Source organism: Tamandua tetradactyla, chromosome 7 (assembly GCF_023851605.1).
Source record: "Tamandua tetradactyla isolate mTamTet1 chromosome 7, mTamTet1.pri, whole genome shotgun sequence".
Lineage (NCBI taxonomy): Eukaryota > Metazoa > Chordata > Mammalia > Pilosa > Myrmecophagidae > Tamandua > Tamandua tetradactyla.
Genome location: NC_135333.1, coordinates 145381603 through 145394508, shown reverse-complemented (window position 1 = coordinate 145394508; position 12906 = coordinate 145381603). Strand labels below are relative to the sequence as shown.

Here is a 12906-nt window from a genome sequence, read left to right as displayed (position 1 = left end):
CTATTTCTCATTTCTCACCATATGACTGTGATGTGATATGTGGTTTCCATTGTGCTATATTTCATAACTTTTTCAGGCAACCATGGCTGCTTAGATCTGATATGTAGGAAAATGTTAATGAGATCAAAGGACAAGGTCATGGGTTTAATTTCTTTATTGAACAGCTAACTTTTTTCTTGTTACTGTTACCACAGACTTCATCAGTGGTCCCATCAGTTGTATGCCATTTGTTACAATGAAACTCATATTGGTTAATTTTGATCTTCTCTTTGTGAAGACCTTGATGAAGGAGATTGTTTTAATCATGTCAAGGGACTTCCAGTACTAGAAGAACTATAACTCTTGTCCATATACTGAATTATATGGTATATGAGTCCATATACCAAATACTGGTAGTGAATCCGTACAATGAAGGACAAAATTATTTAAGGATGGGGGAGTTCCTAGCCATGGAATTTTTGATGACCAAAGACTAATAGGGGAAGAAAATTTGAATATGCTACAAGTTACAAATAAGGATATTCTTAGAATTGAGGCAATCTTCTTTGTTTAATATTTAGTGATAATAACAAGAATTTTAGGATTGTAGTAGATTTCATGAGCAGATAAGAAAACAAAATTCAAGGTCTTTATTCAAAGTCCCCTGGGGAATATTGATAAAATTAAGCTTAGAACTCAGATTTCATGATTTTAGTCCATGTCATTTCTGGGAGTATGTTAAGTTGTGGAAAATACAAAGATGAGAAAGACTTATTTTTTTATTATAAAATAGACTAATTCATTAAGTGAACAGAGCAAACTATATAAAACTATATATAAGTCAGTAAACTATATAAAAGTAACTCTTTGCTAGGGCTATAAGAGTGACTGAACCTTTTTATTCATTCATTCATTCAGCATATATGTGTTTTGTGCCTACAGTGTACCGGGCTCTATTCTAGTCTTAAGGAAATGTAGCAGTGAACAAAATAGACAGACTTTCTATGCCAGTGGAGCCAAGATTTGAGTGGAAGAACACATAAAAAAAATACATGAATTTATACTATGTTAGTTGATTATTTCATTGATGAAAGAATAAAACAGATTAAGAGGAATAGAGGGTTACAGAATCAGGGATAGCACATTGCTATTTTCTGGGATTATCAAGGAAGTCTTTTCTGATGAGGTGGTACTTGAGCAGAGTCCTAAAAGTTTTCTAGGTAGAGACAAGAGCCAAGTGTGGAGCTCACATGACTGTGAGCTAACAGACATTTTAGACAAACTATGATGGTTTGGCTGTAAATGTTGGAGGGGAAAGGAGAAATTAAGGGTCTTACCACCTCCTCATTCAGGAATATGGAAGTATGGGGCAGTGTTGTTGGGAGTACATGGAGTTCTGTGGGTCTCCCTGGAGTCCTGCCAAGGATCTGATAATAGAAGGATGCAGTGATAGCACATATGGAGGCTACCTTTATTAAGCCTGGCATGGGATGTCAGGATTATCAAGGATGTGATATTTTATCTGGACTAAGAAGAATGAGTTTAGCAGGATGTATTGAGGTAGCTTTGAGGGGCTATAGCCCGGGAGAAGTTAAGATGGGAAACTAATTTGGGGAAGTAGTAAGTGAGTAGTGCCCATTTGAAAATCAAGTCAATGGAATCATTTAGGGAAAGCATGTTGAATGAGGTCATAAGAAATTCTAGGATGTAGCCTTAGAAGTGGCTATCTTAAGGGAGAATGCCAGTAAGGGAGCTAAGCAGAGAGAACAGATGAGAAAGAAGAAAAAATTAACTTGGAAACTAAGAAAAGGGATAGAGTTTGAGAAAGACGGGTGGTCAGTAGTGGCAAATGCCAGAGACTGGTCAGATATATTGAACTGGGGGAAGGTAAGGTTGTGCTACAACCTGAGCTGTCAAGTAAGGATGCCAGGAAGGGAGCCACTTGTAAATCAGAAGTGAGTCCTTGCTCGATGTTCACCACAATCAATTAAATGACACTGAGATTTTGAGAAGAGAGTTTATTTAGCAGAGGGTAGCTTTGTGAATGACAGGTGGGCAGTCCTCAAATTTCTCTCCCCAAACTGAAAGGTGAGGGATATTTATTGGATTAAACAAAGGAGGTGGAGATAGGGATGTTAGGGCTATTGACACATTCAGATTGACTAGTAAATATTGAAATTAAAGATTACAAGTTGGCTAATATCATTGCCTGATGGGTTCTGTTGAGGAGTGGACCTGTGATGATGTTGTTGGAATTTTGTAATGGTTAGACCTCTTGCTTTCTTTCAGGTCCAGTATTTCTCTTTCTTGTTGTCCCAGCTCACTTTGATTTCCCTCTCAAGGTATTTTATGTCCCACGGTCATTTTAAGTTCAGGCTTCTCCTTTCCGTGCATGCTTTCAGCATTAAAGTTACAAGGCCTCTGGGTTAAAGTTCAATGAATTACAACAGTTATAGATTTACAGATTTTGCTTCTGGCTACATTATAATATTTCAAAGTTAGAAAGCGTTTAGATAATGATTCAGTAACTATAATTATATTTGTTGGTTCTCTGTTAAAACATTAGCCACATAAGACCAATTTAAATTTAAATTAATAAATTAAAAATTCAGTTCTTCATTCTCACTAGCCACATTTTAAAAATTCAATAGTCACATGTGACTACTGGCTACCCTATTAGCTCAGATATATGTATTTCTATCATTGCAGAATGTTCTGTTTGACAGCTATACACTCAACCATTGTAATATTGTGGAAGAGTTAAATAACAACTGAATTTTAAAGGTTTATGATAGCAATACAGAAAACACTATGCGATATCTGTAATGCACTATGGAAGAACTGATATTAGAAAGTCAGAGCTGGGGAGAGATGACTCCAGCTAGAATTTGGGTAGCAGAATTGGCAATTTGAGATGAGTTTTCATGGTCAGGGGATTTTAACACTATTGAACAGAGAAGCAAAAGAAAATAGGGAAAAGATTGCATATCACTCTAATAATTTTTATACTAGAGAATTTTGTTAAGTGGAATTTTGGAGATGTGAAGCTATCTCATAGAAGATCAAAACATTTCTATGGAACAAATAAGTAAATGTAGAAGATTTTAAATATCAGGGTTTGACAATTACAAAATGAGCAAAAGACTTGAACAGACACTTCTCAGAAGAGGAAATATGTATGGCCAAAAGGCACGTGAAAAGATGCTCAACTTCCCTGTCTATTAGGGAAAATGCAAATCAAAACCACAATGAGATATCTTGCACCCATAAGAATGGCCATTACCAATAAAACAGAAAACGGCAAGTGCTGGAGAGGATGTGGAGAAAGAGGCACACTTATCCACTGTTGGTGGGAATGTCAAATGGTACAACTGCTGTGGAAGGCAGTTTGGCGGTTTCTCAGGAAGCTAAGTATAGAATTGCCGTATGATCTGGATATACCATTGCTAGGTATCTACTCAGAGGACATGAGGGCAAGGACACAAACGGACATTTGCACATCAATGTTTATAGCAGCGTTATTTACAATTGTGAAGAGATGGAAACAGCCTAAATGTCCATCAACAGATGAGTGGCTAAACAAGCTGAGGTATATACATACAATGGAATATTATGCAACTGTAAGACAGAATAAAGTTAAGAAGTATGTAACAACATGGATGGACCTTAAGGACATTTTGTTGAGTGAGATTAGCCAGAAACAAAAGGGCAAATACTGTGTGGTCTCCCTAATATGAACTGACATTAATGAATAAACTTGGAGAATTTCATTGGTCACAGAGACCATCAGGAGATAGAAATAGGGTAAAATATTGGGTAATTGGAGCTGAAGGGATACAGATTGTGCAACAGGACTGATTGTAAAAACTCAGAAATAGATGGCACAATACTACCTAACTGTAATACAATAATGTTAGAATACTGAATGAAACTGAATGTGAGAATGATAGAGGGAAAAGGGCTGGGGGCACAAAGGAAATCAGAAAGAAAGACAGATGATAAAGACTGAGATGGTATAATCTAGAAATGCCTAGAGTGTATAATGATAGTGACTAAATGTACAAATTTGAAGATGTTTTTGCATGAGGAAGAACAAAGGAATGTCATTACTGCAGGGTGTTGAAAATAGATGGTAATTAATATTTTAAAATTTTAACTTATTGTGTGAGACTAAACCCAAAAAATGTTTATTTGGTACAAAATTTATATTTTGACTAGTGCGGTTCCTAATATAACTTATGTGGACAGCTTAATTGAACACCATAAGTACATGGAACCTTGAGTAGGGCATAAGATTTTGTAGATTTGTCCACAGTAATGCCCCAATAAATCCCAGAGTGATTTGAAAAGTGAGTAAAAAAGTATTTGCAAAGAACCCTTGGGGGAATGGTGAGAAAGGGGAAAAATTCAACTTCCCTAAGTGGATAATTCTTGATATTCTCACAAGCAGTACAAACAACCAAACCAATAGGCTGAGTCTCCAATCTTGGGGTTTGTTCATATGAAACTTAACCCCACAAAGATAGGTCAAGCCTACTTAACATTAGGCCTAAGAGTCACCCCCAAGAGAACCTCTTTTGTTGCTCAGATGTGGCCTCTCTCTCCAGCTAACACAGCAAACAAACTCACTGCCCTCCCCTTGGCTACGTGGGACATGACTCCCAGGGGTGTGGACCTTCCTAACAATGTGGGACAGAAATCCTAGAATGAGCTGGGACTCAGCATCAAGGGATTGAGAAAACCTTCTCGACCAAAAGGGGAAATAGTGGAATGAGAGAAAATGGAATGTCAATGGCTGAGAGATTCCAGAGTCGAGAGGTTATCCTGGAGGTTATTCTTATGCATTAAATAGATATCACCTTGTTAGTCAAGATGTAATGGAGAGCCTGGAGGGACTTGCCTGAAAATGTAGAACTGTGTTCCAGTAGCCATGTTTCTTGAGGATGATTGAAGAATGATACAGCTGTCACAGTGTGACTGTGTGATTGTGAAAACATTGTGTCTGCTGTTCCTTTTATCTACCTTGTCAACAAAGGAGTAGAACATATGGAATAAAAATAAATAATGGGGGAACAAATGTTAAAATAAATTTGGAGTGAAATGCTAGTGATCAATGAAGGGGAGGGGTAAGAGTATCATATGTATGAATTTTTTTCTGTTTTCTTTTTATTTCTTTTTCTGAATTGATGCAAATGTTCTGGGAAATGATCATGATAATGAATATGCAACTATGTGATGATATTGTGAATTACTGATTATATATATAGAATGGAAAAAAATTAAAAATAAATTGTATTGTGGAATCTCAAAAAAAAATCTGTGTTTGAGGTTTATTTTCTTAAGAATGGGTGCTAGCAAATGTTTTTAAGTAGAAGAGCAATATGGCCAAAGTGATAGTTTAGGAAGTTTACTTTTAGGTTAGTAAATTAATTACTCCCTTTTCAGTTCTTTACTAGTTTTTGCTATTTGTTTTTCTACTAAGTAATTCTGCCTTTTGTTTACATAATGCTTTCTAAAACATCTATAAACTACATTCATGTATGCTATTATTAAACTTGATGACAACCCTGGAAAATTGTAAGGTTTAATAATTATATATTCACAGAGGAGAAAAATAAATCAGAGAAGTTAAGTGATTTGCTGAAGATGGACTCTCTTGAAGAATGAGTAATATTTGGGTATCTGGAGGTAGCCACCTTATCTCAATGTCAAATAAATTACTATACAATACATACTACTATCTGCAATATATGGTGATAATCTTAGTACCATTTTTTTTTTAATTCTAATACCTAACAGGTAAATGACTGAGTAGGGAGAAACTGAATGAAGAAACGCCTCTAGAAAGGAAAATGCAAAAGTTGCGAAATGATGTGATATAAGTCTGACCTCAGTAGTATTAATGGCATTGAAAGAAAGGACTAGATGTGAGATAGATATTTTGAAGATAAAAATCATTAGAACTTAATTGTTAATTAAATGTTGAAAAAAAGGAGAGGGCTCTGACTCAAGGGTTTATTTGTGAGCGATTGAGTAAGTGAAAGACTGAGAGAGTTATTGAAAGTAAGATGTTAACCTTGAAAGAATTGGGAAAATCGGTGTGGAAGCTGGTTTCTGAGGAAAGCTAATGAATTCTATTTTTGGCATGAAGGCACTTTCTAAAATAAACTAAGAGCCTTTCCTTTGTTAACAAAATTTTAGAACTAGAAGTTAATTTCTTTAAATGTTTTTTGTTGTATAACATAACATATATACAAAGCAAAGAAAGAAAAAAGCAGTAATTTTCAAAACACTCTTCAACTAAATAGTCATAGAACAGATCCCAGAGTTTGTCATAGACTACCATTCCTTATCTCAGGTGTTTCCTTCTAGCTGCTCCAGAATACTGGAGGCTAGAAGGGATATATATATATATATATATTTATGCACACACACACATAATATCAACAAAATCTACTTTTTTGTGTGAAAAATAACATATATACAAAAAAGCAATAATTTCAAAGCACATCACAACAATTAGTTGTAGAACAGATTTCAGAGTTTATTATGGGTTACAGTTCCACAATTTTAGGTTTTTACTTCTAGCTACTCTTAAATACTAGAGACTAAAAGAAATATCAGTATAATGATTCAGCAATCATACTCATCTATTTAACCCTCCCTTCTCTGTTTAATTCCACCATCACCTTTTATCTTTCACTCACTCTTTAGGGGTATTTGGGCTATGCCCATTCTAACTTTTTTATGTTGGAAGAGGCTGTTGATAATACGGAATAGCAAGATGGAACTAGTTGTTCTGGAGAGGCTGACCGCTCTGCATTTCAGGACCCATCTGGAGGTTGTAGGTTTCTGGAAAGTTACCCTAGTGCATGGAATCTTATATGTAGAATCTTATATATTGCTCTAGGTGTTCTTTAGGATTGGCTGGAATGGTTTTGGTTGGGTTTTGGCAAGTTATAGTAGGTAGCAATGTCTTGCATAAGAGTGACTGCCAGAGTAGCCTCTCTACTGTATCTGAACTCTCTCAGCCACAGATACCTCATTTGTTATACTTCTTTTCCCATTTTTGATCAGGATGGCCTTATTGATCCCACAGTGCCAGGGCCAGACTCATCCCTGGTAGTCATCTCTCACAGGGCCAGGGAGACTTTCACCCCTGGATATCATGTCCCACATAGTGGGGAGGGTAATGATTTCACTTGCAGAGTTGGGCTTACAGAGAGTGAAACCACATCCGAGCAACAAGAGGTCCTCCGGAAGTAACTCTTAGGCATACCTATAGGGCTAAGCTTCTCCGTTACATACTGTTCTAGTTTGCTAGCTGCTGGAATGCAATATACCAGAAATGGAATGGCTTTTAAAAAGGGGAATTTAATAAGTTGCTAGTTTACAGTTCTAAGGCTGAGAAAATGTCCCAATTTAAACAGGTCTATAGAAAAGTTCATTTGAAGGCATCCAGGGAAAGATACCTTGGTTCAAGAAGGCCAGTGAAGTTTAGGGTTCTCTTTAAGTGGGAAGGCACATGGCAAACACAGTCAGGGCTTCTCTCTCTGCTGGAAGGGCACATGGTGAACATGGCATCATCTGCTAGCTTTCTCTCCTGGCTTCTGTTTCATGAAGCTCCCTGGGAGGCGTTTTCCTTCTTCATCTCCAAAGATCACCGGTGGACTCTGCTTCTTGTGGCTATGTCGTTCTTCTCTGTTTTCTCAGAATCTCCAGCTTTCTCCAAAACGTTTCCTCTTTTATAGGATTTCCAGTAAACTAATCAAGACCCACCCAAATGGGTGAAGACACACCTCCACCTAATCCAGTTTAAGAACTACTCTTGATTAAATCACATGTCCAGGGGATGATCTAATTACAGTTTCAAACATACAATACTGAATAGGGATTAGAAGAAATGTCTGCCTTTACAAAATAGGATTAGGATTAGGATTACAATATGGCTTTTCTAGGGTACATGCATCGTTTCAAACCTGCGCACATACATAAGCTTCATAAGAGCAAGCTTCAAGATCAAGGGCTTGGCCTATTGATTTGGGTGTTCCTAATGTTTGATACAGTATCAGGTTTACCCAGTGGTAAAGTTTATTTTTCTCCTATCCCTCAAGGAATTTGCCAATACCTTTTGATTATCTGCTTAACATGCTCTGGGATTTATTGTGGCAATTCATTAAACTATAAAGGATTAAAGGTCCTCATTCTTATTCTGGGCTCCCTGTGTTTGGATTGTTTAAATGATCTATCCAGACAGTTTGAGTTAGTTTTTGTGCTAAAAAATTTAAGTTCAGGACAAAATAAATCTTTCTTCCTTTGGTCTCAAAGAGTGGATGAAGTTCTAAAATATAGACAACATCTTCCTTACCTCTGTAGTCTGAATTACCTTAATTCTAACCTGATCAGTTTCATTATCTTTACCAGGTTATATATATATAAAACAGTCTCTCAAACTCCAGAAATATTATTTACCACTCCGGACTAAATGTGACTACTGTAAGATCTTACAATCTAAGCCCCTGTTTTCTTATAAGCATTTTCTAAATGAGACCATAGTATAATTGCTCTTTTGTTTCTGGCTTATTTTGCCTCACCAAATGCCCCACAGATTCATTCACAATGTTGCATGCCTCACAACTTTGTTCCTTTTTGTAGTAGCATAATATTTGATCATATGTATACACCATTACTCAGTCTGCTTCTCAGTGCATACTTCAGCCTCCTCCATTCATTAGGCATTATGTATAATGTCCAAAACTAACAGTCCATCAATACTCTCAATTTTAGATAATTTCATAGAACCAACAGTTAAATTACAGTAATGTCTGTATATACATGTTTTGAAAGAAAGTTTTAAAGATAGATTAGCTTTGAAGAAGGAAACTTGGTGACTCTCTGAATAAAGCTAATAAATGATCTTTGACTATGAATGGAATCTATAGGAAAAGAGCAGGTAGAGAAAGAACAGTAAATGGTTGAGGGTTGACCACTGCTTATGGCCATTCAGTAATTGAATGGGAGGACAAACAGGGAGGCATGAAAAAAAGGAGAGACTGAATAGTACAGCATTTTAGAAACCAAGGGAGAAGAGAGCTTGTGTGGTTCAAGGGCTGATGGAATTACATACGTGCAGGAAAGATAAGAACTGTGAACAGGCCCCCAGAATATGTCAGTGAGCACTTCGTAAATTGGCAGATTGTCTTAAATTTCCTGAAGCCTCAGGACTTTTTTTTTTTTAAAGGATTTAGTTTTCAGTGTAAAGATACTGTTGCTTTATTATTATTATTTTTTGGACTCTATTTCTTAAAAGATTTTTACACCACTTAATTCACTTGATAAACTGAGGGTGCTGTCTACATTCAGATTCCAGTATCTGAGATTAATTAAAATCACTCCTGAGAAATTTTTTTTTTTTTTTTAGAACTTACCATATTCAGAAGTTGCTGAAGTTCGAGAGACAGTGAGTAATATATGGTGCTATGTTTGAAATGTTATTCTTTTTAAGTTTTTCAGCATTCTTTCAAGGTTCTTCAAATATATTTTCCATTGTATTTTATCATAGATACATAGTTGTAAGAAGTAGCTAACATGATTGAAAAGATCAGTTTTAAAAATTATGATTATATTTTTTTCTAAAATATAAATAGGTCTAATATTCTTTTACTACCAAAATAGTACATACCAGTGTAGTAGTTAAACAATACAGAAAAATGTAGTGAGATAAATATAATTCTATGTCTTAAAGGTAGCCAAGCTCCTTAAGTTCATCAAATGGGTTAAGCCAAGTCAATATGTATGTTATTAAGGAAATGCTGTGCTAAAGGCAATGAAATTAAAACTCCAGATTGCATGGATTTATTTCTGTGTTATAGGGTGGTCATTTATCCAGACTTGTGTGTGACTGATGGTTTTCCCAGGACAACAGGGGCATATTAATAAACTTCTACCCATTCCTTTAGATTTCTTAAAGGTGGTGTGTTTTTTTGCTAACTATAGATGGGATGGCAAATATTTAGACGTGTATCACAATAAAATCACATTTTTTGCTTAAAGCTCTTTTTCTGAGATCTGTAGACTAAAATTGGTAAGGATTTAGATAATGGCTGTAACTATTTCATGCTTTTAATTAATGTGTTTTGATAGTGCACTAATTAATAATAAATGAAAGAAAAATTCCTGGCATATTATTATTATATTATTTTCAGCCTAAACCTTCTGCCAAAATAGAGGATTTATTTATATAACAAATTATTGAGATGATTGTGTGGATTACATAAGGGATAATGGCAGATATAAATTATTCAAATAGAGAAAATGTTTCTGTCATCTATTAATGGTCTTTTTTCCAAACAAGCTGAAAATTCCAGGATTCTATGAGATTTCTGAAATATTTTGGTTTTTAACAAAAGCCAGAAAAAATGGTTAGCTTTTTATTCTTTTTAATATTTCACAAGATACTTGTGTGGTATTTTTTACATCATTGATTTCACATTGTCTTTATTGTTATACATGGATATCGCACAAATTAGATCTAGGTCCCAAAAAACCACAAGGAATGACAAGATAGTGTGCAGTTGAACCAAATGCAGACTCTAGAGCCATTGAGTTACTTGGCAAAATTGTTATCTAATCCTCAGTGACTTATATCCCATTTCCTGTTAGCATCACTTGCAAGTAACTCTGGGAGTGTGATTTCACATGCATCTCAATTTAATGTATTTTTATCTCATTCTTCTAGGAAAGGATTCTGAAACTATAGGTTATTTTTCATTATTTCTCAGCTTTGCTTTGGAATGTTTCAACTTGAAACATTGTTTCATTTTAACATATATTTTTCTAGTGCCTGCTGTTTTATCCTTTGGCATTTTCAATTTCCTGAAATCAAGCCATCAGATTATTTACCCAAACTCTCATATATATCATAAACTGTATTGTTCTCTTACCAGTCTGTTCCTTTCTCTAAACTACAGTTCTATATATCCAACTGCCTTCTTGATTTTTCCACTGGGATGTTTAACAGGCATTTCAAACTTAATCTATCCGAAACAGAACTCCTGATATTCTCCTGGGAAACTAGCTCCTCTTGTCTTTTCCATCTCAGAAAATGGCAGTTCCATCCTTCCAGGTGCTTAGACCCCAACACTTAATATCATCATGACTCCTCTCTCTTCTGTCCCACATTAAGTCCATCTGGAAATCCTGTTGACTCTACCTTCAAAACATATTCAGAATTTGACTATTTCTCATCACCTTTGTTGCTCAGTGTGGTCCAAGTATCTTCATCTTTCCCTTAGATTAGTGTAGTAACCTCCTAACTGATCTCCCTGAGTCTACCCTGTTACCTCTAGTCTTTTCCAGTATAGCAGCAGAACAATAAGATAATCATATGATTATCTTATTTTCCTTTTCTTAAAACCTCCAACCTCTCCCTATCTCATTCAAAATAAAACAAAGGCTCTTCAAGGTACTATATACTGGTACTCATTTACCTCTTTGACCTTATCTCCTGCTACCTCCTACTTGTTTATTGTATTCCAGCCACACAGGCCACCTTATTTTTCCAGAACATTTTAGACTTGCTCCCATCCCAAGCCTCTATTCTACATTTGTTCCTCCCTCTGCCTGGAATAAGCTTCCCTATATATGCTTATGGCAAGTTCCCTCATTTTATTCAATCAAATCCTTAGTGAATCCTTCTTAGGCCACCCTATCTAAAATTTTAACTCCCTCTTCCTTAACTTTTTTTTTCTCCCATTCTTTGATCATTTTTTCCTTAGCATTTAGAGTGTATAATACATTGTGAACTTTTACTTATCTATTATGTTGCTCATCTCCTCCACTATAATGTAAGTTCCATTAGGGCAGAATTTTTGTCTGTTTTGTTCACTGTTGCATCCCTCAATACCTGAAATGATATCTGGCTATAGTATTCACTTAATAAATACTTGTAGGATGGATGGATTTTGGGAATAAACAGCATTTATTTTGGTTATTCTCTGATTACCCTTCAGTGCCTCAATCTGAAAAAAAATAGGATTAATTTAGTAGAATCAGATTTATGTGACAATGACATACTTAAGGATATAATGTTGAGTATGGATAGTTGAAGGTTTTTGAAACAGATATTCAGGAATGGCTATATATAATTAGGGATATTTTCTGAGAGTAATCAGGGAAGGAATACAGCTGCACAGGAGTTAAGGTAGTACTATTAACTGATGAAACTTGAGAATGTAACAGAACTGTACAATTTAAATTGTTAATCTTAATCTTTTAGTTCAAATGGAAGACCAATTCAAAAACCTTCAAATTTGATTGGCCCTATTAAATTAAGTACTCCCAAATACATATACAGATAGTTAGGATCATTGCTTTCCTTTAGGAAGTTTCTGGTAGATCCAGGAAAACTAGTAATATTAATATTAGAAGAGGAAAAATTTTTAGATATCTAGGAAACATTTGTAAAGTTTGCCACAACTGTCTCTGATAACTTCCTAATGTCTTTCAGTTTTCTAGTACTTTATTAGTTACTTACTGCTGCAAAACAAAATTCGGTGGCTTAAAACAATTATTTATTATTTCCTAGATTCTGTGTTTCAGGGTTCCAGAAGCAGGTGTCTCTGGCTCAGGGTCTCTCATGTAATTATAGTCAAGCTCTTGGGAGTGGATGGGGATGCTAAAATCTCATCTGAAAGCTCAACTGAGTGGTTGGGGAGACCTAGGAGATCCATTTCCAAAGCTCTTATGTGATTGTTGGCAGACCTCACTTCCTTGCCTAATGGACCTTTCTTCAAGGCTTCCTTGTGATATGGCAACTGCCTTTCCCTAGGGTAAGCTATCTAAGAGAGTAAGAGACTACACTCCAGATGAAGTCAGAAGCTAATCTCAGAAGTGACATCCTGTCACTTCTATCATAGTCTTTTAATT

At 35.5% G+C, this 12906-nt stretch overlaps 1 protein-coding gene across 11 annotated transcripts in view; it reads left to right on the top strand.

Annotated features, from left to right (window-relative positions):
• The window catches only part of OSBPL8 (oxysterol binding protein like 8), a 271517-nt gene that overhangs the window by 99941 nt on the left and 158670 nt on the right, over nucleotides 1-12906 (top strand). For 6 of the 11 annotated variants that reach the window (XM_077111484.1, XM_077111481.1, XM_077111482.1 and 3 more), the window contains one exon: nucleotides 9401-9439. The exons of 4 other annotated variants lie outside the window; for them this stretch is intronic. In XM_077111484.1, coding sequence (XP_076967599.1) covers nucleotides 9401-9439 — 39 coding nt within the window. Of the gene's footprint in view, nucleotides 1-9400; nucleotides 9440-12906 lie in introns of those variants that run through there. One more of the 11 variants, XM_077111491.1, reaches the window with a different exon arrangement.